The 26,423-nt window shown below is 36.0% G+C and overlaps 1 protein-coding gene across 3 annotated transcripts in view; it reads left to right on the forward strand.

Moving 5' to 3' along the window:
* LOC133534363 (protein trachealess) overlaps positions 1 to 26,423 on the forward strand; it is a 206,787-nt gene that overhangs the window by 64,243 nt on the left and 116,121 nt on the right. For all 3 annotated transcript variants that reach the window (XM_061873468.1, XM_061873469.1, XM_061873465.1), the window contains exon 3: positions 15,820 to 15,867. In XM_061873468.1, coding sequence (XP_061729452.1) covers positions 15,820 to 15,867 — 48 coding nt within the window. The remainder of the gene's footprint in view (positions 1 to 15,819; positions 15,868 to 26,423) is intronic.

The following is a 26,423-nucleotide window of genomic DNA, read 5'->3' on the forward strand; positions in this document are numbered from 1 at the left end:
AGTGTTACCACAAAAATTACAAACAAATCTAATACTTTGAACTTATACCCAACCCCTTAAACTAGGGGATGGAAGTTTGTATGAGACTTCCGCCAATTTTGACGCTAGAGGTCGGAAAGTTGATATAGAGACTCCTTGTTATAAATAATAAAATACATATTTCAGGATTTTTAGTAAATAAACGCTTTAAATTAGGGAATGGAATGGATTGTCATACATAAGGATCTTACAAAAACGAAGTGACCTTCCAATAAAATCATTTTCATGTAAAATGTTGTCAAGACGAGACAATATGGCTCTCAATATCAATAAGTTATCAGATCTTATGTAGGGCTAAACTTCTAACTCTACACGCCCTCCTCTACAAGCCCTAACTTCACTAACTCTGTACCTTCGTCAAAATATGTGGCTTGACTGTTGCGCTACAGTCACTTGAGCATAAGGAGAAAAAAATAATTCACAGTTCATTTCTTTGTTAGAAGCTTGGCTGTACAAGAGCTTTTTCCTCCTAACGCCCTTTTCACTTTTACGGGGTGATTTTGGGGTTGAAACTTTGGGGTTGAAATTATATATCCTTCCACATAATAATAAATTCTACATACCAAATTTCCACTAAATCTGTTCAGCGGTTATTGATTCTCCATATAAAATTCCCCATATGTAATTTTCATTCATGATATCTATGAATTATCTCCCCGGGACAGCGCGCGATCGACTACTCCCAGCAGCGCGCGACGCCAGACCCAAATAAACCCGAAGAAGTTAGTGATATACCAATGCCTAAGCATCGGACGGCGCGACACGCCCGCGCCGGCCGACGACCGTCCGCGTCGCCTGCGCACAAAGCCCCGTACATATGTTAATTTCCTTTATGTCGCTGCTTTACATGCAGATTGGAAAACACGCGATTGAAACTCGAAAGTGTCTCGTTTCGAAAGGGGTTATTAATGCCGATGATTAGTTTTTGGGGTTCCGTGTTTACAAAAGCTAGTCATAGAGCTAGTCATTCAGTAATAGATATTGAAGGCCAATAAATAGATCGAATAAAATTAGGTTTTAAGCATCGCGCTGTTTTCACTGTATTATCTTTTATTTCAAAATTATTCTTCGTCATTGCGCTCGTAATAAAATATCCGGCCACTAAATAAGGGTTGTTGATAATAATCACAAGCAAGTTAAGGTTTTGCCACAGCCCATAAATCCCTGCGGGCCAGACACTATAGTACCATAGTAACGTTGACAATATTATTCCATCATTTCCATAATTCATTTCATTCTACTACTAACACTGCCAATACATGTTATGATAGTTTGTAATAGTAAGGTCCATATTTAGAGATAATTTAATTATTACTAATCATAGTGTTACTACTTGTTTACAGTGTCCACTTTATTAAGTTGGTATACACTTGAAATATATACAAGTAAAAAAATAGGTAATAAAAGATATATAATACGTGACTGTATTCTTTACTGTAAGCAAATTTGGTTATGAAATCAACCCTATAATCACAAAAAAAAAAACAGATGTTCCATATTAAAGTTACATACGACAATAGCATGAAGATCAGATTTTTTATTGTGATTTCAGAGTTGCTGCTGCTTATAGTAAAAGTAGATCTTAGAAAGGAGTACAATCATGAACATAGGTATATCTTGTATCACCAAAAAAATTCACCTAGTGTATGACTTCACATTCGTAGTTATACTTGTGCATACGGATACGGAACCCTCACGTTTCGATTTCTATCACTCATAACATAAGACATAAATCACAACTCCAACCGCGGTCAACGAGTGTTTTACTTCTTATTTTATGACATGTGTCAGCCTCCAAGTGTTTAAACAACCTTTCTTCACCGTGAAGTATTTTTTCAAATTGTGTCTTAAGGACAATACTTTCCTTTTCTTTTATTTTATTTTCATTGTTAGGGACTCTAAGTTGTAGGTAAATATGTTGATAGGAAATGGACCATTTATTAGAATTTAAAATAAATGAAGTATCTGATTTTAGAGACATACAAGTTGCAAACTAGTATACACTCACTGTACATGTCTCGTCTGAAAGTGAAAGATACCGTAGCCTATGAGCGCTAGCAATATTTTTCTGAACGACCATAGATATAGGTATATGTATAAGGATTCGGGGTTGACAGTTGAGAACTCTGGCCGCTTCTATATGTATTGTACTCCCCGCTACATACGAGTATGTTCTTGTCTAGTCAGAGCATTTTTTGAGGTACTGCAGTTTTTTCAAAAATATTGTTTTATTTAAAAAATGACTAATGTTTAATGCTAATACTAATATAGTCTAATTTTATATGGAAATATTTTACAATAACTAAATCCAAACACAAGAATGACCATTTGTGCTGATAGCAAAAAATATGATTTTTTATTTATTTTTTTGGATAGGAAATTAACCGATGTCCCGAAACCCGAAAGGGCTATTACTAGGGAAAGCAACACGGTTCTGCCTCTGTACTGACATGCTGTTTCGAGCCCATGCATGCAGAAAAGCTGTAGGAGAGGACAATATGATTTGAACAACGTTTTTAAAAAGTCCATTTATTCAGCAATAAAAGTCTCATGCAATTTTATTATAGGATTAAAATAAACTAGATTAAACATTACTATTATGGCTTCTATTACTGAGTCATTTGATCTACATGTGTAAAATTTATTATAATAAACTATGTAAATATTTGTGTGGAACTAGACGAACTAATTTTCATCGGGGCTATTAAAGTGAGTTCTTAGGTTTCCTCGATTAGGCGGTTCCTAATTTAAACAAAGAACAAGATATAGTACATTGTGCAACGAGGGGGGTAAGTGATATTTTGGATACGAGGGCGGTAATTCCCGTCGCCGCAGGCTGGAGGAAATTAAATACCCGAGTTTGCAATATTTTTACCCCCGGAGTTACACACAATGTTTTTCATCACACTTGCGAAGAAAAAACTAAATTATAAGCGAAAGAATTCTTAAATACGGTGACATATCAAACATTCGTCCGCCATTTTGTAATTTCTTGACAGGTTAGATATCGAAGGCACAGACCTATTCGGCATACAGCCACGATTGAAAATTATGTAAAAATATTTTAAACGGCTTTTTAATTAATCAAATTAAGTCATTTTAAACATAAACAAAAATATTAAATTATAAACGTTAGTATTTTAAAAGTAAAACTCATGTATACTTGGTTTGCATGTATAAGTGACATAATTAAAAAAAACTATAACTCCCTAGGGAGTCAAAGTTTTTTTTCACAATCTGTAACTCCCGCGGGAACAAAATAGGCCTTTGTCCTTCCGTGACATTTCGTACTTTGTCATAGTGTGTCATAGTCGCTAGGGACCTCATACTACTGTCACTGTGGATAAGGTACGAAATGTACAGAAATTAAATTCCTTGACCGTACTTGTAATTATGTTGACGAGAAACTTAAACTCGGTATGATTTAAAGATTTAGTTTGTTTGTTCGTGTCGTCGGCCGTTTTTGCGTCTATCCCCGTCCAAATACACTTGTTAGCGTAAACAAGGCCTAGCGTCCAGTTTATTACGTCCACCGAGACGTATGGAGATCGCCCATTATGCGCGCCCTTACCCTACGAGTGGCTAACGGCGCATCAGTCACAATTTAAACAAAAATACGCTTGATGCGACTCGCTTTGTTACTTCGTAGGGCTTGCAGAAAAAGGGAGTTTTCAATTTTGATTCTGAAGTTTATTTGACTCGAAAGATCGGGCACTCTTCCATCCGTCCACCATCCATCACCATCCATCCGTATACGTCTCTCGCACTCTCTTAGCGTATATCTTGGTTGCGTCCTCAGTTGCTGCTTCGGAGCCCAGGGTCCAATTTTCGAGTTTTTCTTCTCAACTTCGCACGTTTTTCGGCATCATGTTTTGTGAGACGATTGGTGCGTTTATAGGTTCGTGTATACAGTCAGCTGCAGAGGTAGTTGACTGAACGTATTATACTTGTTGGCGCAACATAATAAGTACCTACTCATACGAAGACCGGTTGACGACACACGATGTTTGTTTTTTTTTTTTAATACTACGTCGGTGGCAAACAAGCATACGGCCCGCCTGATGGTAAGCAGTATCCGTAGCCTATGTACGCCTGCAACTCCAGAGGAGTTACATGCGCGTTGCCGACCCTAACCCCCTCCCGCCCCTCGTTGAGCTCTGGCAACCTCACTCACCGGCAGGAACACAACACTATGAGAAGGGTCTAGTGTTATTTGGCTGCGATTTTCTGTAAGGTGGAGGTACTTCCCCAGTTGGGCTCTGCTCTAGATCTGGAATGACATCCGCTATGCTGTGCCCTACCACACAGAGCGAGATGACATTCACAATGCCCATACCTCTCTTGTGGACGTAGTTTAAGGACGTACCCGGGTCCGGGTATTCATAACTGTGGGTCCTTCATAACTCCTTCATTTTTGAACCGATTTTGAAAATTATTTTTTTGATTGAATTTATATACATACAGATTGGTCCCGTTTTTTGTCAAAACTCAGTTCTGATGATGGGATCTATGAGAAATCGAGGGAACTCTTGAAATGTGAAAGGCATACATATAGTGATTTTTGTATTTTCATCAACAAGTTAAGCACTTACATTAAAAAAAGTGACATTTGATGAAGTGGAACTGCTGATGCTAATCAGAATGGAACTCTTCAACGACGCATATTTCCCGCTTGGCGATTTGTCGTCTTCGTTATGTTTGTTAGGCAAATTAGGTTTGCAAGACATTTTTTTAAATTTCATTGTATGAAATCCAAAATCAACAATTATCTTATTTTGACCGGTCTCTTACATTGAAGTCGGTTTTTTTTCTTACTAATTATTATTTGATTGATTTGTGGAAAAATCCCCGGTGCAAAATAAAATAGTCTAGTGCCATGAATAGTTTCAGTAGCGTGCTAGAGATAGACATTTGAAACTTTTCCGTGTCAAAGTAACCCTGTTTCAACGGGCCAGGCGAAATTCCCATATACCAGCATCTCCGGCGTTGCCTACGGTACTGGCTAGAAAGTAATAAGTCGGTAAAAATGTGCATACAATGCCTGCATTTGAAATGCAAAGCGCACGCATTGCGTCCGTCAGAGCTTATATATCGCGCGCCGCGTGACGGCAATTGCCCTCTGTTTACTTTTCAACCAAATACTATTCAATTATTGTAAAATTTATAATCTTTTATATTCCAAATATTAAATTAAAGCATACATAGTATTATCTATAGCCAGTTTTAAGTCTGAAGGTATACCTTATTCATTAACTAATCTGCTAACAATTCGACTAAATAAAATACTGGTTTTCGATGCGTAACTTGGTTTGTTGGGGTAGTTAGTTGACGACCTGTCCTAGTGGGTAGTAACCTTGCCTATGAAGCTGATGGTCCCGGGTTTAAATCCTGGTAAGAGCATTTATTCGTATGATGAGCACGGATATTTGTTCCTGAGTCATGAGTGTTTTCTATGTATTTAAGTATTCATAAATATTTATATATTATATATAGATGCTGTTATCTAAGTACCCACAACACAAGCTTTATATAACTTACTGAGTCAATTTGTGCAATAAAATCTTCTGTAATATTAATTTTATTAGTTTGTTCAAACAATGGAAGATGGACGCGCCAGGGTTTTAAGCGTGATGGCACCTATGTGGTATTTTCAAGATTAAAATACGGGTTTGTCTCAAATCTCTTGCGTAATATACAGCGTATTTAGGCTTTGTGCTTAACTCGAGCATTACCACTGTTTCAAAGCCGCAGCCATTATCTCCCCAAAACTCCAAAACAGCATCTTAAATCTCCCAAGAATTAACTTAAAAGCATTATTTCATGTAAATCCGTCAACATTGCCATCTTAAAATTACTTTTAGTGCTCCTTCTTTGATAATAAAAAAAGTCTTATGTGCACTAGTATTTCAGAGGTATCATCATCTCTATGTGAATTCTAAAGAGTATCAAATTGCAGGGCGTCGAAACCGTCGGTCCGGTTTTTTAATATCATGTGACGCGTTCTCTTGGGCTGGATGGAGCCCACTGGCTCCGAAAGAGGTCAGGTTTGGGGTAAACTTTGTGCAGGGGCACTCTTGCGGTCAACCGCGAAACGGGTTACGGGTAATTTTGTGTGTGATCGCGAGTTTGATTGTCGGTTACAGGTGTTTCGGATTCGCTGTTGTGGTTGATAAATCTTTCTTTAATTTTGTTTTGGTCGAAACGTTTTAAATGGTGTCCCGAAAACAAGAAATAGGTAGCTCAAAGTTAGTGATGTGATTATGTCATCCAATTATTTTTGACATTAATTTTATGTACATTACGTTTAACCTGAGGGTAGTTAAAATGTACGTCATTTTTATATAAAAAAAATGATGCATATACAAATATCAAGTATAATGTAAGCCTACATCAAGTAATGCTTTAAATTACGTAATTTTGTATTCTTTTCTATACAACAATAGGTACCTACTCCAAATTGTTGAACTCGCCTGAATATTTCACCTGCATTTGGCTCACCCCGCAATAAAACGGGAATAAAGGTAAGAGGGCAGTGTCGCATCATCGGCATTGTCTGCCGAGTACTGAGTCAGGGGTTGTGCACTATTGGTTAATACAACAAAAATAAAATTTTAAGGATTTTATTGCAATCATGATGTGTTTTTAGTTTTAATAATATTTTTTGTAATATGTATGCTAGTTGAAAGTAATTTTCATTTCTTAATACAAGTATGTCCGATTCTGAATTCAACATGACATTGGTACAAACGATTATAGTAGACTAAATATAATTTTTACCGATTGGTTATAAAACGTTATTCTTACGAATACAAAAGGACAAAGAGGTGTGAAGTGCTTTACCGCTCGTCCCATCTATATAGTGGGAATAACTAGGTATGCTACTTTGTGTTCTGGGATAATATGGACACGTTATTGGGTAAATGAAACTTTTTTCGGCAGAAATCGTATTTACTTTGAAATTAATGTTTCTTTACATAAATCTTCTTTTATTTACAATAATAGATTACGCACTGAAAAGTTGGAATACCAGAACAACTTAAAAATAAAAATGTAGAAAAGTTACTGGGATCAAGATTGTTTAGCTCAAGTATACTTGAAACGAAACCAGTGGCTAATTGTCTTATTACCCTATTGTAAAAGAGCCATTAGCGATAACATTCATCGGTACAAATAATATCTCCTCATTCCACTCCATCCATTCAGAACGCTTGTGTCATGCACACTGAAATTGAAGATTAATTTTTAGAACGTAATAATAAAATTTAACTGTAGGAATAACAACGTTAAAGTTTCTTCAATTAAAAAGTGCAACTGGAAAAATGCAGGTGTTGTCGTCAAAATCACGAGTTGCACTGCCCTGGCGCCCCGCGCATAAATCCTTATTAGCCCCCCGAAGGTTTACGATCCCTGTCCCACGGCGCTAGTAACCGAGACGTTGCTTACCCCTGACTTTAAGAACTGAGTGATTGGAGAAAATGTTCAAATGTGAGTTTTTTTGGACGTATATTTTGATTAGTGGTTGATTACATCGAAATAAAAATAAACTCGTAAAAATATTTAATTTTGTGTGTATTTCAGGAGCAAATACAGTATTTACCTACTGAGACTAAACAGATATATCTAATGTATTTTAATGGTTTGGATCTAGTTGTACAGATTTACCTTACGGCTTCTGGGGTTATGGTTTTTAAGTTTCGTAGGCAAAATGTCGAAAATGTGGCCGTTATGTCAGTCTGTTCGTCCGTATATCACATCCATTTTATTGTGATCTAAAAGGCGACTATATACACGACTAAAAACATGTTATCCGCTATAATTTATCATACAATTAAATTTAATATAGGTAGTTTATTCATAAAGCTGACGTAAGCATCAGTAAGGTAATATCTAATATCGGCAGGAATCGTTAATGTTACGGGAGCACCAAGATGTTGGAGAAATGTATGGGGTAGGACTGCAAGTAGTTACGAGCCAACGGGTTTTTAAATACCCATAATGTACTCGTAGTCTCCTTATCGTTTAAAAATTCAAATAAAAAATCAATTAAAAAATTATATCTGATATATATAATTTTTTAATTTATTTATGTTGAGAAAACTTAAATTAAGAATTTTACCATAAAATGTTGCCAATCTTTCACGATCTGTTTTTTTTTTTATATCTTTACTGCAAATACGTAGATAGTTTTTGTACGAGCGGGATTTGAGCCTGCGACCTTCATCTCACTAGAACAGAAGTATTGCACTTCTCCTTCTTTGTCGTTTCACCAACCAATTAAATTGTCAGGCTTCCTACGAAATCTAACTGTATATTAATAAAAATATTTATACTTTTTTATACGTCGGTGGCAATCAAGCATACGGCTCGCCTGATGGTAAGCAGTCTCCGTAGCCTATGTACGCCTGCAACACCAGAGGAGTCACATGCGCGTTACCGAGTCTAACACTCCGCACCCTCGTTGAGCTCTGGCATCCTTACTCACCGGCAGGAACATAACGTAGGGTCTAGTGTTATTTGGCTGCGATTTTCTGTAAGATGGAGGTACACCATGCCCATACCTCTCTTTTAGACGTAGTTTAAGGACGTACCTGGGTCCATATATATATATACTTAGCCCCTAGACGCCCAGAGACCTATAAAAAGGCCTCCCGTTCTATTGTATTTTGAATCTTTATTTTGACAAATCAAAATTGCATTTGTAGATAGATACATAGATAAAGCGTTTATTTGTTTGCTGCAAATACACACAATTTAGAAACACATAGGTAAACAGAGGAATACACAATTAACAAAGTGCACAATTTGACATTTGTCTTGGCAAGTTTTGTTTCGTGGGCGACTAGAGGAGAAAATGAGAGACTTGTAGATTTAGACCTTATTGATCCGAATGATAGATACACTTCCCTGGCATGTTAACAAATAAAGAAGCAATGGAGGGATTCACTGGGCTGCGCTAGCTCACGTGATTTTAGGGACAGGACTGGTCATCCATATATTTTTTTAAATATACCAATTTAGTAAACAAACAGCCTTTTACAAATATGTCTTAAATAAATGAACTAACAATAGGCCTAAAGCTTCCTATGTTACTAAAAAGCTATTACATAGGTTTAGTTACCGGAGGGAGACTATGTCTAGCTGCTGACGAAAAATAATCACAGTTACAGCAGCCGGTTCTATAATCAAGGGACTTTCAAAAGAAATTCTGAATCCTTTAAAGTCGAATGCCGAAATGTGGGCTCCAAACAACACTGCCAATCTCCAAAATACTACAGACGACAGAGTAATACAAAACTTTTAACGTGAATTTACTCTTGAATGGTTTACTTAAACGCAAAATTATTCAAAAATTTTTTATATGCTCTTATTATTATTTTTAAAATATTCTTTTTTTTATTCATTCGCTGGGTACAAAATGAAACTAAAATGTTAGTCTCCTTTCAGTTAGCGATAGGAAGACATGTTCTGGCCGATCACCATCACGAGCCCGCGGCCACCGAGATATTTGCCCGGATAATGTTTTACTTAAGCAAAAAACCGTAACCGGCCTGCGTACATTTGCATACTTAACCAAGTAGGTGATTATCGTGCTGGCCGGTGCGTATGCGCATAACTATATGCGAGCTGATGTGCGGCAGTCATAGAGTATGGAATATGCTAAGTTTTTTTTTTAAATTAGACATTTTGGTAAACCTGCCGGCCGTGCCGGCAAGGTGACAATTCGCTTACGCTACGAAATGCCGGGACAATGCGAGGAAGATGCTAAACCTGGCTTGTATTACTGAAAATGACTCCTCATGTTGAGATTAATTAATTAATGAGGATGAACGCGCAAAACCAAACGCAGATGGCGCAGCAATCTTTTAATATCAAAATATGTCATTAAATATGCCAAATCCAAAGAAACTATTCTGAGATCCAAAGAAACATAAATTATAGAGTACCTACTGTAACTGTCACATTTGGTATCACTTGGAACCCGTGGTTAATTTTATTTTTCCATTAGGTGTCTGTCCTTCTTTTGAGTGAGCTAAAAGAAAGAAAGAAAGAACTTTGACATTAAAGTAAGATATTATTGTATAAATAGACCGTTCTACACAATTGCCGAATATTTTGCCAACGCTCTTGATTAAAATGATTTTAGTAATATAATGTAAGGTTAAATTTTTTTATATAATAATAATAATATTTGACATTCATATACTACTTGACATTATTTTAAAATTATATTTTTAGCTAGATTAAGTAATTATTGTAAACATTGCAAATAATTGTATACAAGGGTACCCTTTATAATTGTACTTGCATGTACATGTGAACGCAAATAAAATTAATCTGAATAAAATTGTCTAATTTGAAATCTAAAATTTGACTAGGGATGAAAGTTAAAACGGTAGTACTAACTCTGATAAATATTATTCAACTCAAGTTACTAACATGGTACGTTAATAATTATAGAATCTACTCAATATAGAAATAATAACTAAGTAATAGGTACATTTTTTATCATTACCTTGCTTATATCATGTACTTGATAGTAATTTCATCTCAATGGTATTAGTATATTTCAATATATATTCGAGTTTATTGAGTTCGGTGTATTTATGAGCCACCAATATTATTTCAGCTACTTGCTACAACTACTTACCCGAAAATATGTAAGAAAAACAAGCAACATAAATAATTTCCCCATAAATAATTGACAGTACGGTAGCGTCCCGAACAATTTATTTATTATTCACGCTGTGTTGCCAGTGTTCTGTCATATTACCCCGATATTGGGGAAATATTCGCGGCGCGAGGGGCACGCTTATAGGCCTTTACTGTTGTTTAGTGCTGGCAACTTGGATACATTCTTTATTGTTTTTTGTTTGGGTTAAGTTTTTTGTTTAAGGAAAAATTTTACGCAGTTTTGGCCTTAATTTTCTTTTTATATTGTAAGACATTTTTGGCATGCTAGGTAGGTACTACCTACTTACCTAGTTTTCTTGAGGATTATGAGCATTATAAGCTAAGAGTACTAACATATTTGTGACTTTCCATCAGAAGAGGGTCCTTATGCACAGTGCATATGATATGAAGCACCACAATCAACCTCTAGCGGCCCACCATACAAGAAAACTTGCCGATCAAATTTGAATCAATGGTATTAGAAAATAGACTATTTTTCGTTTTAAAATCGAACAAAATAAAGCAAACAAACAAAAGCAACTCTGTTCCATTTAAATTTCATTGGAGGCTATTTTGTACTAGTATTAGGACCGTGGAACGCTAGAGGATAAGGATTAAGGTTGAGGGGTTTGGCAGTGCTGTTTGCTAATAAAATCACTTTTTTGTAAATGGATGCAAAATATATAAAAAAACCGTTGCAAAAAATAATTAAATTCTAGAATTAATTTTTAACTATACTTCACTATTCATAAAAAGTTTAGCCCATATATGGTATTTATTTAACAATCTGTAAAATAAATAATCGACTGTTAGCTTAAACACTAATTAATTTTCAATTGAACAGAACTCGAATCAAACTACAGTTGAACAACAACAAACTTCAAAGTCAAAAGTCAAAATCTATTAATGAATCATTAGACTGGGATATACGATTTGGCCCACTCACACAAACACAATATGTGTATTTGTATGTAAACATAGAAAAGGGGACCGACGAATTTTCCGAGGGTGTGACACTAGCACGTGGTTTGCCGTGGCGAGCGCTGGCGTACCCGAAAAGTTCCGCGAAAGTAGTTCGAAAGAACTCAAGTCACATTTGGAATTTGGCTATTCGAATTCGGTTAGAAAGTTGAAACGTAAGAACTTAAAGTTTAAAATCGCGCTAGGATTTTATTATTATTAGTTTCAGTTTTTTTTACCTATATTAAGATAAATACAGTGTCTGTTTTCATTTTAACTACTTTTGAAGTTTTATGTGTGTTAAAAAGTAGTCTTTAACATTTTTGCGGAATTACCATGTATTTAAGCGGGTAAAGTAAGAAGTGTTTCTTGGCGATCTCGGTAGTAACTTAACTTTTTGCCAGTGTTTGTATGTTTTTACGTCCAAGTTGAGTGACATGAAAACATGTCTGATCGATTGCTTATTCCTGTGCCCCGGATTGTGCCCTTATTCGTTTAATGTGGAATTTGGTGTTTTGAGTTTTCCGCGAAGCGCGATGTGGGAGTCCTGGGCTTTTTTCTCCGAATGCCAAACTTCACTTAATGAAGAGATTTGTATTGACGTGTTGCCTGCGTAAATAATTTTCGGAATGTACATTTTTGTATTTGGCTAATTAATTGTTCCGTGTATTGTGAAACGGAATGATTTAGAAAAAGCATTTACAGTCTTTCTTGAGCAGATTATTGACCTTCTTGTTCTGTTACTATACATATATATTCAAAAGTTGTCTTTTAAAATATTAGAACAGTTTATCTTACGATCTCTATTTTTTAAGCTAATTTTAACTATCAGTTGCATTGGTATACTTTAATAATATCAAATATATATACTATGGTATTACTATTAATAATTTAACATTGTACCAAGGATGCTGGCGGCATTTCCTCGCTGTATCGCAATGCTGATACGTTGTGCGAGGGAGCCGCCAGCTCTTCGGTCATCAGTTACGTCAACCAAACGCTTCGCTATGTATACAAAAACGCACTCAATTTTTTTTTCTTCAGTTGCATTACTGACATTAATTGTTATAGATAGATATATCACTGTTCTTAATAGGCATCAACGATCCTTTAATCATACCTACCTAAACACTTTTTCCTATCATATTTGACTACAAGCCTAAAAAAACAAATTGACGGTAGCGTTTCCATGACGAATGTGTCAGCGGCGCCTTTGAGAGTGCGGCACCACAATCGTAAAGTGTTCGAATCGGACTCGGAGTGAAGTAAATCGGTGTGATTGCCATCGAATAGATCGATTTCAGATTGACTGTGATTATCCGTGATTGGAAGGGTCTTGGCAGTTGGAAATAGTTTTATGTCGTCGATATTTTGATGACTTTTTGAAATGGTCATATATCACTGCTGCCTGTGAAATATCTTAACTCAGTAGTGGCATGCAGTTCTATCTTTCACCACATTACTTTGTTATTGGAATATATATTACCTAGGTCTCAGTGTATTGAAATTGCTGATTATTTTTTCTTTTTTTAGAATGTTACAGTATGTTTTACGGTTTATGATTAATGTATCTTTATCTTATAGTTACCGTATACCTAGTAATTTTCTACTCGTATATGTGTGTTGCTCAAGTAAAGTATCAAAATGTTTCTAGCAGCAGTCGTCACAATTATTCAGTGCGTTAATAATCAAGTTAAATATACAAAAAAGATGGAACTCGGTTCCTCCAGCTATGTTTCTATTGTCCCTTAGGGTTATTATGTTTCAGAGTCTTTAAGTCAAGGATAAAAAATGCCCCCCGTGTGGATTTTTTCGTGGTTTGCTACATATTATTAAATGGTTTCTTAAATTTTCTCAAAGTAGTAGTAGTAAAACACTTTATTACACAAAATAACATAACGAGAGACATATAAACACAGAACATTCGTACAAAGGCGAACTTACCCATGTAAGGGATTTCGTCCTATAATCTCCAGTGTTCATAAATTTTGTTTAGGTACATTTTTATACGCACAACAATCATCATTCAACAAATTTTTACTCTGTTAGCACGTCCCTAGAGATATTAAGTTTCTTTGCTTAACAGGGTAAGTAACTCGCACTTAGTCCCTTATATAAGTTGTGAATGTCACCACTGGAGTCGCAAGTCCTCATTCCTCATACGCGGTTATTTGGTTTATACAAAAGCATAGGCACTTGTACATATTCAATTTTATAGAGACCCAACAATTTCGTTCATTTGAACACCTGTTTGCCCTGTTAGCCCTGTTAAAAAGGAAATTCAAAATCAAAAAGATTCCAATTTCGAATCACTGCATGGTCACAGCGGGCGCTAACGACATCTCTGAGTCGCTAAGTAGAACTATTGTCCAATTCGATTCGGTTAACTCCTTGGCTCGTCGGCTTTCTGTCAACTATCCGTTATTTAGTGACGGTTGCGTATTTTTAAATCTGGAATGTGTTTTGTCGGCAAGTACAGTGAAATGTTTAAATCAATTGAGGGTGTAGGTTGTTGAAATTCTATCTTTATTTTTTAGCCCATAGGATCTGTTTAAGATTGAAGATATGATGAATAGATGTTGCTTAGGAAGGTTGTTAATAGAAGAGTTGATGCTTGATTGTTTGTATTTGTAGGGGCCAGTTAAAATTGCCGGTGCCGCTAGGAGTTCATAGTTGCAGGTCGTTTTTGTTTTACCCTTGGCCACACACTGCTAGGTAAATGTTTAGGTTATACGGAAGTTTTTCACTATCGGAACAACTCTGACAACATGAAATTTTTACTTACTTTTACTTACATAGAAACCATCAATACCTATTTGATCGGCTGTAATGTACCTTTGACAGCGATATTTTTTCGCGATTTCGAGATAAACTTTCATTTATTTTACTTTCTAGAATAATGGTTAAAAATAACCAAAACAAATTATCTTTGAACACTTATATACTTTAAAATTGTAAAAATTCATTTTTATTTTTATTATATTTTAATCTTTCATATAACTCTTTAGGCACTAATGTAAAAAATAACGCTAAGCCTAAAAAACCGATCGTAATGTTCTGTTTGACGTAAAAGTATTACCGTAGTCATGTACGCCGTACCGATGGTGAACTTCTGCAGTCCCTACCACCTGGGCAGCTCCGGGCCCCACACGTCCAGCCTGCAGGACCCCTACTGGATGTACGTATTAAAAGATATTTGACGTAATAGTGCTACTATAGTCATGAACGCCGTACTGATGGCGAATTTCTGCACCTGGGCAGCTACGGGCTCCACAGGTCCAGCCTGCAGTACCCCCACTGAACGTACGTATTAATATATTTGACGTAATAGTGCAACAATAGTCATGTACGCCGTAGCGATGGTGTACTCGTACTTCTACAGCCTCTACCACCTGGGCAGCTACGGGCCCCACACGTCCAGCCTGCAGGACCCCTATTGGATGTACGTATTAAAACATATTTGACTTAATAGTGCAAGTGTAGTCATGTACGCCGTACCGATGGTGAATTTCTGCAGGCCCTACCAACTGTGCAGCTATGGGCCCCACACGTCCAGCCTGCAGGACCCCTACCACGTAATACGTACATATTTATACAGAATAATTAAACGTACAAATTAATTAACTACTTTCATGTCTAAGTGTATAGCTTGAACTAATAAGTGGAATATGCGTACCTATTACAACAACGGCTCAAACGGGTGCCGTACCTTAAATTTTGTACCTTGAAATTATTATTTGAAATGTGCTCATATTTAATGGGTCCAAAATCATAAACATTATTTAAAAGTAACCAAACCGCGTTATGAGGGCCGTAGGCAATTTTGAGTTTTTGTTATCTGGATACCAAAACTAGATGTTAAGCTGGGATCCTGGGATCAGATACATTTTATTAAAGATGTTACTGGTACGTCGTCAGGTATCAGCCTGGCATTTATACGTTGTTGTAGCTGGGACTTACCCACTTTTCAACGGTATCATTTGGTATAGATCTTCAGAATATTACTAGACGTTGGTTTATTGTCGGTGTATCTATTTGGAACTGATCAGACTTTAATTAACCAGTGGTCCTATATTTGATCTTTTGAAATTTCGAGCAAAGGCTGAAGAGGTGCAATGCAAGCTCTAATCATTATTCTCTTTGTTTCAGAAAGCCACCGGTAGATGGCGCAGGGAACACTGCATCCGTCAACAGTCGGTGAGTAATTTTGTTTAATATACTTATATTAAATACCAAAGTATAATCAATAGTACCTTGAACGAATAACTGTCAAAACTAGGTAGATGTTTAACATACTTACATTTAAAAGTTAAGTATAAAAGCACGAGTTAAATAAATTAAGTAATTAATTTCAGAAGCATTACAAGTTCATAGTGTAGTGTCACTCATAGTGTTGTGTTCCTGCCAGTGAATAAGGTTGCCAGAGCTCAACGAGGGTGCGGGGTTTAAGTGTAGGCAACGCGCATTTAACACCTCTGGAGTTGCAGGCGTCTATAGGCTACGGTTACTGCTAATCATCAGGCGGGCCGTATGCTTGTTTGCTACCGACGTAGTATAAAAAAAAGTTACATTGGAAAAACACCGACATTTCTGAGTTCAAATTAGTTCCATTTGTTTTTAAATAGGTGTGTATAATACGGTCGATTCAAAAGTCTAATAAACTTAAATATAAATTTCCAATTTTGTTGACCAACTGCCAAATAGATAGGTGTATATGTGAAAAATTATCGCGGGCACATAACCAGTAGCCAATCGCAAAATCAAGTTGAGCAGAGGTTTAGAATATCCAGATATCGCTAAAAATGTAAAACCAGTAAGCAATTTGCGTTCCTTCATTAGCCGGTGACCAAAAAGTTGGGATCAGGCAGCACGCCCAAAACGTGTTGCTCCGACATCGCGTCAGATCAGCGGTCGTTCCGTCCGGCCAAATAACCGGGCGACGGGCGAGCGGGACGGTTCCCGGGAGTTTGGTGGTTCTGTATATTTAGTGAGAAATCAAGAAACAGTAAGTAGTTGTTTCGTGGAAAACTCATTTCTCGAAAAGTAGTTACAACATATGTAATATTGTAATACAAACATTCTTTATTGTAAACCAATAACATAGAAACACTATACTTACACACAAATTAGGCATAAAAATGTAACTAAGGTTGTTAACGATATTTTTCATAATTTATAATTCCATAATTTATAATAAGAACGGGCTTGAACAACACGTGTATTTATTTTTTATTGCCAATGCCAATGATGAATATGAGTTTGTTATTGAGTTGCAGTCAAAAAAAAGTTCCGTTGCCTATTTATGGAATAATGGATTCACATAGTTTACCTGTTAGCAGAGCGAAACAGTCCATGAGATTTGATTTTTAAGCACATAGATCCCCTGCATCCAGTCATACTCATTGTTAACTTATATCATTCATAAAATATGTAAGATTATTAGTATGATGTGAGCGTCAAAATATAAAATTGTAAATCGGTAGTTTAGAATTCTACCGCATATTTTTAGCGGATCTCCAAAACGCTATCCGATAATCCTGCCTCTAAAAATGGTAATTTCTACTCAGTTCTCACGAACGAAACAAAGGATTGAGTGAAAAAAAGAGCTAAATATTGAATGAGAAAAAAGGTACCCAATCACAATAAAATTACGCCGCGCGCACTGTAATTTCGTTTTCCAATCGGCCGAGATGCGAACGGTCGTAATCTATGATGTTATTAAAATCAGGATGAAATGAGGGGTAAATCTATTTAGAGCCATCTGAGCGCTTCCGATTGTCGATACTATAGTTTCTACAATGTTTTCACCATGATTTTGTATTAGATAGGTGAACATTTTCATAGAATTTTAATTAGGTCCAACTATTGTATATTAGCAGCCTGTGTAATCAAAAGTTGCATGCTGCTTTAATTGGTGCAGGCTTATTCCACAAATTTATTATAGAATACATGTCTTAGGTTAATTTAGGATATGTTTAAATATGTGTTAAAAATAATCCCATATGCATATTGATAAACCTGTTGTAAGAATTTAAACTGCAAGCTAATACGTTAGTTGGTGCTCGAGTCAGTAGGTACAGCATAAAAGTGTGTATTTTTCTAAGCTATTTAGTATGCGGGAAGCGCGCGGTAAGCCGGGCTTAAGACACTGGCTGAAAATAATGAAAAACCACCACTCGCTGTAAGCCCGGACAAATTAGATCTGGCGCGAGGGGAAAACGTTGGACATTTTGCCAACATGTAACTAACATATTCAAAAGTATGACAATAATACTCAATCTTCTTCTTTGTCGTTATACTCTTTACAGAGTGTCGTTATCAACTGCTGACATCAGGCACAGATGTTGCTTGCCGTACAATTTCTCGCCACTGTCCGCGGTTGGAGGTTATTCTTATTAATAATTATGTGATAATAAACGGCCCACCTAATCTAGAAGAAGCATAACCCTACTTAAAATAATACCGCGTCTAATAATCATTAGATGTACGTAAAATGGTACCAAGTTGATGGCAATAAGTTTTTTTTCATATACGAGGGCCTTCAATATTTAATTCGTGTGGTCCAGCACGCGGAAATCTGGGGCGCCTGGTGACGCACTCTACATCAAGCTCAATCGAATGGCCAGGTTATCTCAGATGATATTGAGTAAAATTAACAACATTAGTGCTTATTGATTAAAATGTTGTTAAGAAACTTCATATTACATATATGTGGAGTGGAATGCCCTGTCCGAGTCTGTGTTTCCGCATGAGTACAATCTGAATCTCTTCAAGGCTAGAGTAAATGGGCATCTCATAGGTTAGCGTGCTCCACCGTAGACCGCATCATCACTTACCATCAGGTGAGATCGTGGTAAAACGCCTGCCTATCCTCCATTAAAAAAAAATAAGACGAAGAAAGCAAATTCATCTTACGATTTGCATATGATTCCACAATGGCCCTCTTACGTTGGCCACATAATAACACAGCAAAGAAAAATAAACGTCAGCTCGTTATTTATTAAGTGCGACGATAGCCGTATTTAAACGCGCCCAGAGGCAATCTCGTACGCTTTATCAATAACGCAAATATGGATTCTGCGCACTACGCACTTATTTATGATAACAAATTAAATTATAATCATATCTAAACATTTATCATCAGTGTTTACAGTTTTTATATTTACATAAAGTATTGATAAGAAATCGATATCATAATTAAAGTTACGGATTTTTTGGTGTATGATCCGAAGAGGACAGGAGACTGTAGTACCTTTAGCTACACGGGACCTAGCTCTACCACATGCTCTACCAACTGATCTATAAGTGTCTCAACCGCTAAAGACAAGAAATATTTTAAGAATTTTACTCATTTTGTTAAAAAGAAAGGTTTTATTGATATCGGATTTAAACTTTATCTACTTACTCAGTTTTTTGGGAAACAACGAAAAAAGAGGTATTTATTATTTAATTATTTAATCTTTATTGCACAATACGTGAAGGTACAAAAGGCGGACTTAATGCCTGTGGAGGTATGTATATTATTTTATGATTTTCCCCATTACTAGCTTTTATTTAACTTTCCCTGTTAGTATTTATGTATGTATGTATGTATGTATGTTAGTGTAGGTCAAATCTTGGAAGCTATGCTTGACACTTTTCCCGAACCCGATTGAGCTAAAATTTTGCATACATACCTACCTAAAACGGATGACAATGCAATATTATGATGACATGCAGCTGACCTGAAAATAGAGACAGGAGGTGGACATGCCAACTCTGTGATCAATACAATGCAAACGCGTTCGGGGTTGTTAGAAATGTCTCGATGAGCGTGGAAAGAAAATTACAGCCAGCGATAAAAGCTTGTACCAAAGATGAAACTTTTGCCAAAAAAATATTTTAACTAATACATACCCGATAACTTAGTTAAACCCATTCCTATCTCAATCAATATTTATTACAAAATTAAAATAGATAAGAAATCATAAGGAAAACGTAACTCCAAATAAGGTAACAAAAAAAAAATGTCAATGGCAAAGAAACCTAGCGCAAGATAACATTATACTCGTAATAGTCGCATTAGCCGTTCCTCCTTTCCCAGCCATAAATTATTATTAGAATTTACAACAAATCGAACTGGGCATAAATCGAATAATACAATAGCTCGACTAATTACGAGTTACCTAGTAGGGACAGTAATCGAAACTCGGATCGTATGAATCGGATGATCGAATCGATTCCTTATGCGAGCGGTTATTGTTTTTAATCAAACATATTTGCATATAAAACTTGTGCCGGTTTAAAATATGGAGCGATAAATGTGCTGTTTACAAACAGTTGTGGGAATAAATCTTTGATTTTTTATATGATTTATAATTAATTTTTGATTGTTTTTTTAGATGAATTAAAAAAATTTTTATATTCGTGAATTTTCTACGAATAAAATATAAAATAAAATTTTGCTCTAGGTCAAAATGCATTTCAATCTAAACTATCGTTATAAAAATTCGCCTGATATTATTCATTCAACCAGCATCCATGCATCATGGCTATCTCTGTCATACTAACACCAAATCTACACTTGGGTCGGGCCTCTCGCTCGCACATACAGGAGCGTGACTAGCATACTTCGTAGTTTTCCTTACTTTATGGCTTTTCCGTGAAAAATTACCTGGCCAGGCGGCCAAATGAGCTTTTAGGATTACAGTATTATATCGACTTCGAGCTTATGAAAATATGCAGGTGCCACATAGCGCGGTGTTCATCTACATGTAGGTACATAAGTCAATATAAATGACAAAACATAATGAGTAGAGTTTAAACGGTTAGCTTTGGTTTACACACCCTGAATGGTTTTTGATGATGATGATTTTTTGCCTTTTTTATTTAATATGTATAATAGAATTATATATATACCATTGAGGGTAATCAAAATTGAATTACCCAAACTAAAAGTTGATACTGTTGATAGTACAGAATAATGAATTCAATTGTTAATTTGCATGTTAAAAATTCAACTCAGGTTAAAAGTTTATGAACAAGGGGTCACACACGCAATACGAAATAGCAGTGAGAAATATTGGCATTACAAAATCTAGCAATTACATTATAATGCGTCGGCATCTTTTTGACCAACTAATGCACCACAGCTTTCTACTCTAAGTTAAGGTATATAGGTTGATCAGTTTTCAAGTTTGAACTTTTTTGCTTTGTAGTCACATCACACGTGAAATGGAGATACAAGCCTAATGAAATTATCAAATTTTGCTTTTGAGGTTTTGAATTGTTTTGGATGGTGCGTATTAATAGTTGGATTCTGAACGCCTACATGGGCACATGTTAGGCTTAGTTTATGTGTGCAGTGCAATTAAACTGAACGCTAGCGTCGCTATGAAATGGAATAAAATTACATGTACCTAGGTTTTTGTTGTTCAACATGTGTGGGTATGTATAACATCTGGTCAGAATTTTATCCACGGCCATTGCTAACTAGCTAACAAAGGTACTCGTACAAAGTTATGATCCGACATTCTTACCAACATGTTAGCCATTCAGTCAGCAATAAACGAGCCGTGTTTTGTTAATTCGCCGTGAATAAATTATCAATAGGAGACTTTTTTTGGACTAATTGGTCTTTTGTTTTAAATATTTATCTGCACCGCGTTATCGCGATAGATAAGCGAGATAGCGATCTGCGACCAATTAAGCTTGTGCGAATAGCAGTGCATTTACATTAGCCATATGAATATATGGGGACGAGATGTATTTCCATGGATTGCGCGAGGACTGACGAGTCAAATTCTTGGGAGAACCAGTGTTATGTGATCTGTAGTAACATTACACACCCTGTAATATTAATAACGAAACGATAGGTAAGTACCCCACGTCACATGTTGTTTTGACGTATTATGGCCGACCCTGTCACGTAAGACCTGACATAGTACGGTCAGCATCGATAGTAGCGGATGAAAACGCGCCAAAAATATCTGCCACCCCGGAATACTTTTTCAAATAGAGATAGATCTCTACAGTCCGCGATCAAAAGTATTTGTTAAGTTCCAATTGTTCTACATACAGAGATCTCTTTTTATTAAAAGCTGCTTTAATACGCTTGCAGGTTAATTAGTTTAAGCAAGAGTGGTCTTGACCTCTGTAACAACTATAAGTAAACAAAGTTGGCAGCGATTGGAATAATGCCTGAACTCAACTGCAAGGTGAGCATGTGGTCGCAAAAAGCGTGATCAAGTGCAATTTGTAGGTTCGTCCATTTGTGCTAAGAATTATTTAGATAAAATAAAATAAATGTTTATATTGGATATTAATATATATACATACGTATAGGTAAGGTAGTAAGTAAGTAAATATTCTTTATTGTGCACCATACAGTTAAAAATAGACAGGAAATTAAAAAACACGTAAAAGTAGGTAGGTAGGTAGTAAGGTAGGTTTCTAATCTAATTCAGTAATAAGTATCTTTCTAACTTCACCAAAATTTTACTCTCGTGTCGCCCACCGCTCAGTCCGCCCGCACTTGGCATAGACCTCTCTTCGTGTACGCCACTTACGTACTCTGCCTGGCGACATGTCCCGCCCAATTCCATTTGAGCTAAATATCCTCACTTCTTATTAGCATTAACTGTAGTGTCCTGTGGTTTGGACTAATCCCGACATAAGTACCTACTAAAACAGTACTCACTCCTAATTAAACCAGGCGATGCAATAAGGCAATTTGAGGAATTCTTGGGCATGACAGCAGTAGTCAAAACTGCATACCTGTCAAATTGTCGGCTTCTACATTGTTCTGATAGATTTATCGCCTCGATTAAGATTGTTTCCTGCTGCTGTTTGACCCCGCCCCGATCACAAGTTGAGTTAGTGAACATAACATGGATATGTCAATACAATGAGATTAAAATATAAAAAATAGATAATATTAAAGAGACAAAAATAATGTAACCGGTCTTGTCAAGCCGAATCTCAACTATCCATTTGGCAGATTTTCCGTTGTTTGTTCAGCGTACTCAGCATATTTTAAATCGTCAATTAAGTTTATAACCGCAAAAAAAATGTATTTGGGTACATACAAATTTACGATTTGCGGAGTTCTTCCTGTACTTGTGCTACATTGCATTGCTTCTTCGAAATTCAAGAGGTCAACGGGAACTCTAGGATTTAATTCCCTTGCTCTTAGAGGCAAAATATGTGCCATAAATGCAGCAAACGGCCGTATCTTTAGATTGCGTTGACTTAGAAGTTTGGCTTTTTCACTGCTCAGACTTGAGTACCGTCAACTTCCTCAACATCGGTGGTCGCGATTCACCCATTATTAGTAATTAGGTATAGATTGCATGGTAGGCAATGTTGATTAAGATAACGATATTTGACATTAATTTCAGCTTGATAACTCCAAGCATTTCTGAGACATAGGATCTTGACAGACGGACAAACAGACTATGAAGTAATCCTATAAGAGTCTCGCTTTTTTCCGACTGAATTACGCAATCCTAGAAACATCCTGAAGTCGGTTAAAAACAGCATAAAACCTGTATAAAATGCATTAGCTTTATAAAACTGCGTCCAAAATGTACGAACAAACTAAACATGTCCACACGTTTCTGACTATCGAGACCATTATTAAAACAGACGGTATTGCATTAATTTATTCGTCAGCGCTTTTAATTTGCTTGCGGGTGTTTAGCATAAATTCTTTTTTTAGGGTTCCGCACTCTTTAGTTTCAAGATCCAGTGTAAGGATAGAAAATTAAATAAGAAGAGATTTTAATAATACCTGTAGCTACAGCTTTAACAGAATTGGTGTTATAGAAATTTACATAAAAAGCAATGCCACAACAGATTAAATTACGAACTTTTAAAGGGAACGACCATTTAAAAACATAGATTGCGTGTCTTTTCAAAAGGGCTTATTTTTGTTTGGTTTTCATAGAGAAATAAGTCGTTTTGAAAGAGTGTCTCATCTCAATTTATATATATATATATTGATTTTGAACTGAATTTTCCGACCACATGCCTCTTTCGTTACGCTTGAATGCAATTAACAAAACCCGTAGGCTTTTTAAATCCTCATGCCATATTACATACTTTCCATATAATTACGTAACTAACAACAAAGCCGACTCGCACTTGACTGTTTTTTTTTTCAAATTATTTTCAAGCTCCCCAATTAGTAGGGGCGAGTAATTTATTTGCTCTTAATAAGAAAATTCGCATTTTTCTCCTCTTGTTTAAAAGGTGTCGGACTTTTAATTAGATTCTTTGGATTGCGTTTGCTACGAGGATGCGTTTTGTTGCTGAAGTTGAAGTTGGCACTTAAATAAAGTCATTTCAAAGTTTCAATACTGGCATTCTTTGCCATTTAAACGTGTGGGTGTATTTTTTTCCGACCGACGTTACAATTCGCTTCACATCTTCATGGTTAGCGAAATGCATTACGTTTTTTTCATAAAACGCAGTAAAAACACAATAAACATCACGATAACTAATGTCCAGCAACTACACATTCCCTAATATCATAATCTTACATAGAAATGCTTTCACTAGTCGTGAGGCCTCCCTAAAAGTATTTTCCAAAACTATCATTAATCTGATTTCTTTCTTAAAACTCTGCATATAAGACTCATTCTTCTCTGTTATCAGCACAAATGCTGTTAATCTTCATGGCAAGTTAACTTGAACTTTAGTGAACTTATTTTAAGCTTGTTTTTTGTTCGAGTTTCAACAATCGCGGTGAAATGAAGTGTCCGGGCTATTAGGCCTGGATTAGAGCCTGAGTCCGATCGGGTGACCACGTCACGGTATTAAAACTGGGATTTGGTCACTTATTCGCATTTCTGTTTGCGGGCTTGAGGGGTAAATGAGATTTTGGCTTAATTAAACGTAGGTTAGGTGAACGAGATCCGTGTTTTAAAAGGATCAATTTGACTTTACTCGGCTACTTATGTACTTACCAGTATGTCTTCTATTGGAATTATAGAATCGAGTGTTTGTAGGTTAATAATTTATGTGCGGAGAGTAAGAAGGTTTTCTATAAGAAAACCTTGAGTTTATAAATAGCTACTTATTATTTAAAATGTCTATTTGATTTAGATTTTTCAACGTGAATAAGTGTACTTGAACGCAATTAAGTTCAGAAAAAATAGTACTTCTTTTATTTTTAATTTTCCTTATCTGTAAACGGGGTTTTCTATCGATTTATCTTAAAACTAGGATTTTAGTTAAAAAATAAAATTATTTAAAAAGAACAATTGATTAAATTTCCATAAAGCAATTTAGCTCTCGTTAAGGGTGCGAGTGCGACACAAGACGGATTGCGCGATTAGCGCGACATGACTGCGACACGACGCCGACATCGCCGTTATTAATAACTTGATGGGGTTAATTAAAGCAAACAACGGGGCTTGCCCCCTATCGGAAATATAAATGAGCTTTCGTCATTCTTTACGACGATTTATTGTTTATTTCGACGTTTAACACCACTACACTTTTTATCTCCACCATAATACTTTTTTTCTCACTACTCTTCTTCTATGGCTGGTACTATTAGGAATATGTATATATAATATATATGTGTTTGTATATTATTTGCATGTTAGATTGACTGTTTTATGTGTATTTAGTGATAGATTGCTTTCATTGGATTTGCAGCACCTACTAACATTGTGTAAATTTATCGATTTCGGCTACCTAAAGATTGTCTGGAAGAGATCGCTTTTTAGCGATAAGACCGCCTATTGTTTACCTCTACTTCTAATGTTCTTTTCGCTCTGTATTGTTTTTATTGAGGTGTGCAATAAAGAGTATTTGTATTGTATTGTAACATGAATAAAAATACAAAGGTTAATCGGTACTCGTATATTCCTATAACAAATACTATTATAAGTAGTTGTTTAATTTTGACTTTCAATTTCTCTATTAAAGTTCTCGAAATACGGAACTACGATTCCATTTCTGAACGTTTCACTACAAATCCATATTTGTGACAAATCGACGTCATACAACCACCCCAGAAAAAAAAAGACAGAAGACGGTAGCGTCTCTTAACATCGTGTCATGTCAACTCACAATCGCGACATCCATTCATCGGGGGGCCACTTAATCAAAGAATCACAATACTAGACATGAATATTTATTAGAATTTGCCGCTTCGGATTCGAGTCGGTGTGGGCCTTTAATTGTATGGGTTTCCGACGTATTGAAGGTTTAAAATGGCTTCTTAAAAGTTTTTTGGTTGAAGTTGCTTGATGACAAGCGTTTAAATGTGTTACATATTATGACAGATTGGTGTTGCAGGTCTTGTAAGGGATGATAGATTAAATAGGTAACGGCGGCAGGTTTACTTATGAATTTTAGGATAGTTGCTTACATTTATTTTATCTGTAGAATTTGAAGTAGTACGGTTTTTAAGCTCATGTTATTATAATAATACTTACACAACTAAAACAGGAGTAGGTGTCAAGTTATATATTTTTAAGGCATTTGCTATCATTGCACATTTCTATTTGAAATCGCTTTATTTCACAATACAATATTTTAAAAAGATTTTAGATTTCAGAAGATTTAAACCAGAGGTGTATTCTGATTGTATGAAAGGTCCACCTTACAGAAAACCGCAGCCAAATAACATTGGACCCTACTCAATTACTCATAGTGTTGTGTTCCTGCCGGTGAGTAAGGTTGCCAGAGCTCAACGAGGATGCGGAGCGTTAGGGTCGGCAACGCGCATGTAGCTCCTCTGGAGTTGCAGGCGTACATAG

Source organism: Cydia pomonella, chromosome 2 (assembly GCF_033807575.1).
Source record: "Cydia pomonella isolate Wapato2018A chromosome 2, ilCydPomo1, whole genome shotgun sequence".
Lineage (NCBI taxonomy): Eukaryota > Metazoa > Arthropoda > Insecta > Lepidoptera > Tortricidae > Cydia > Cydia pomonella.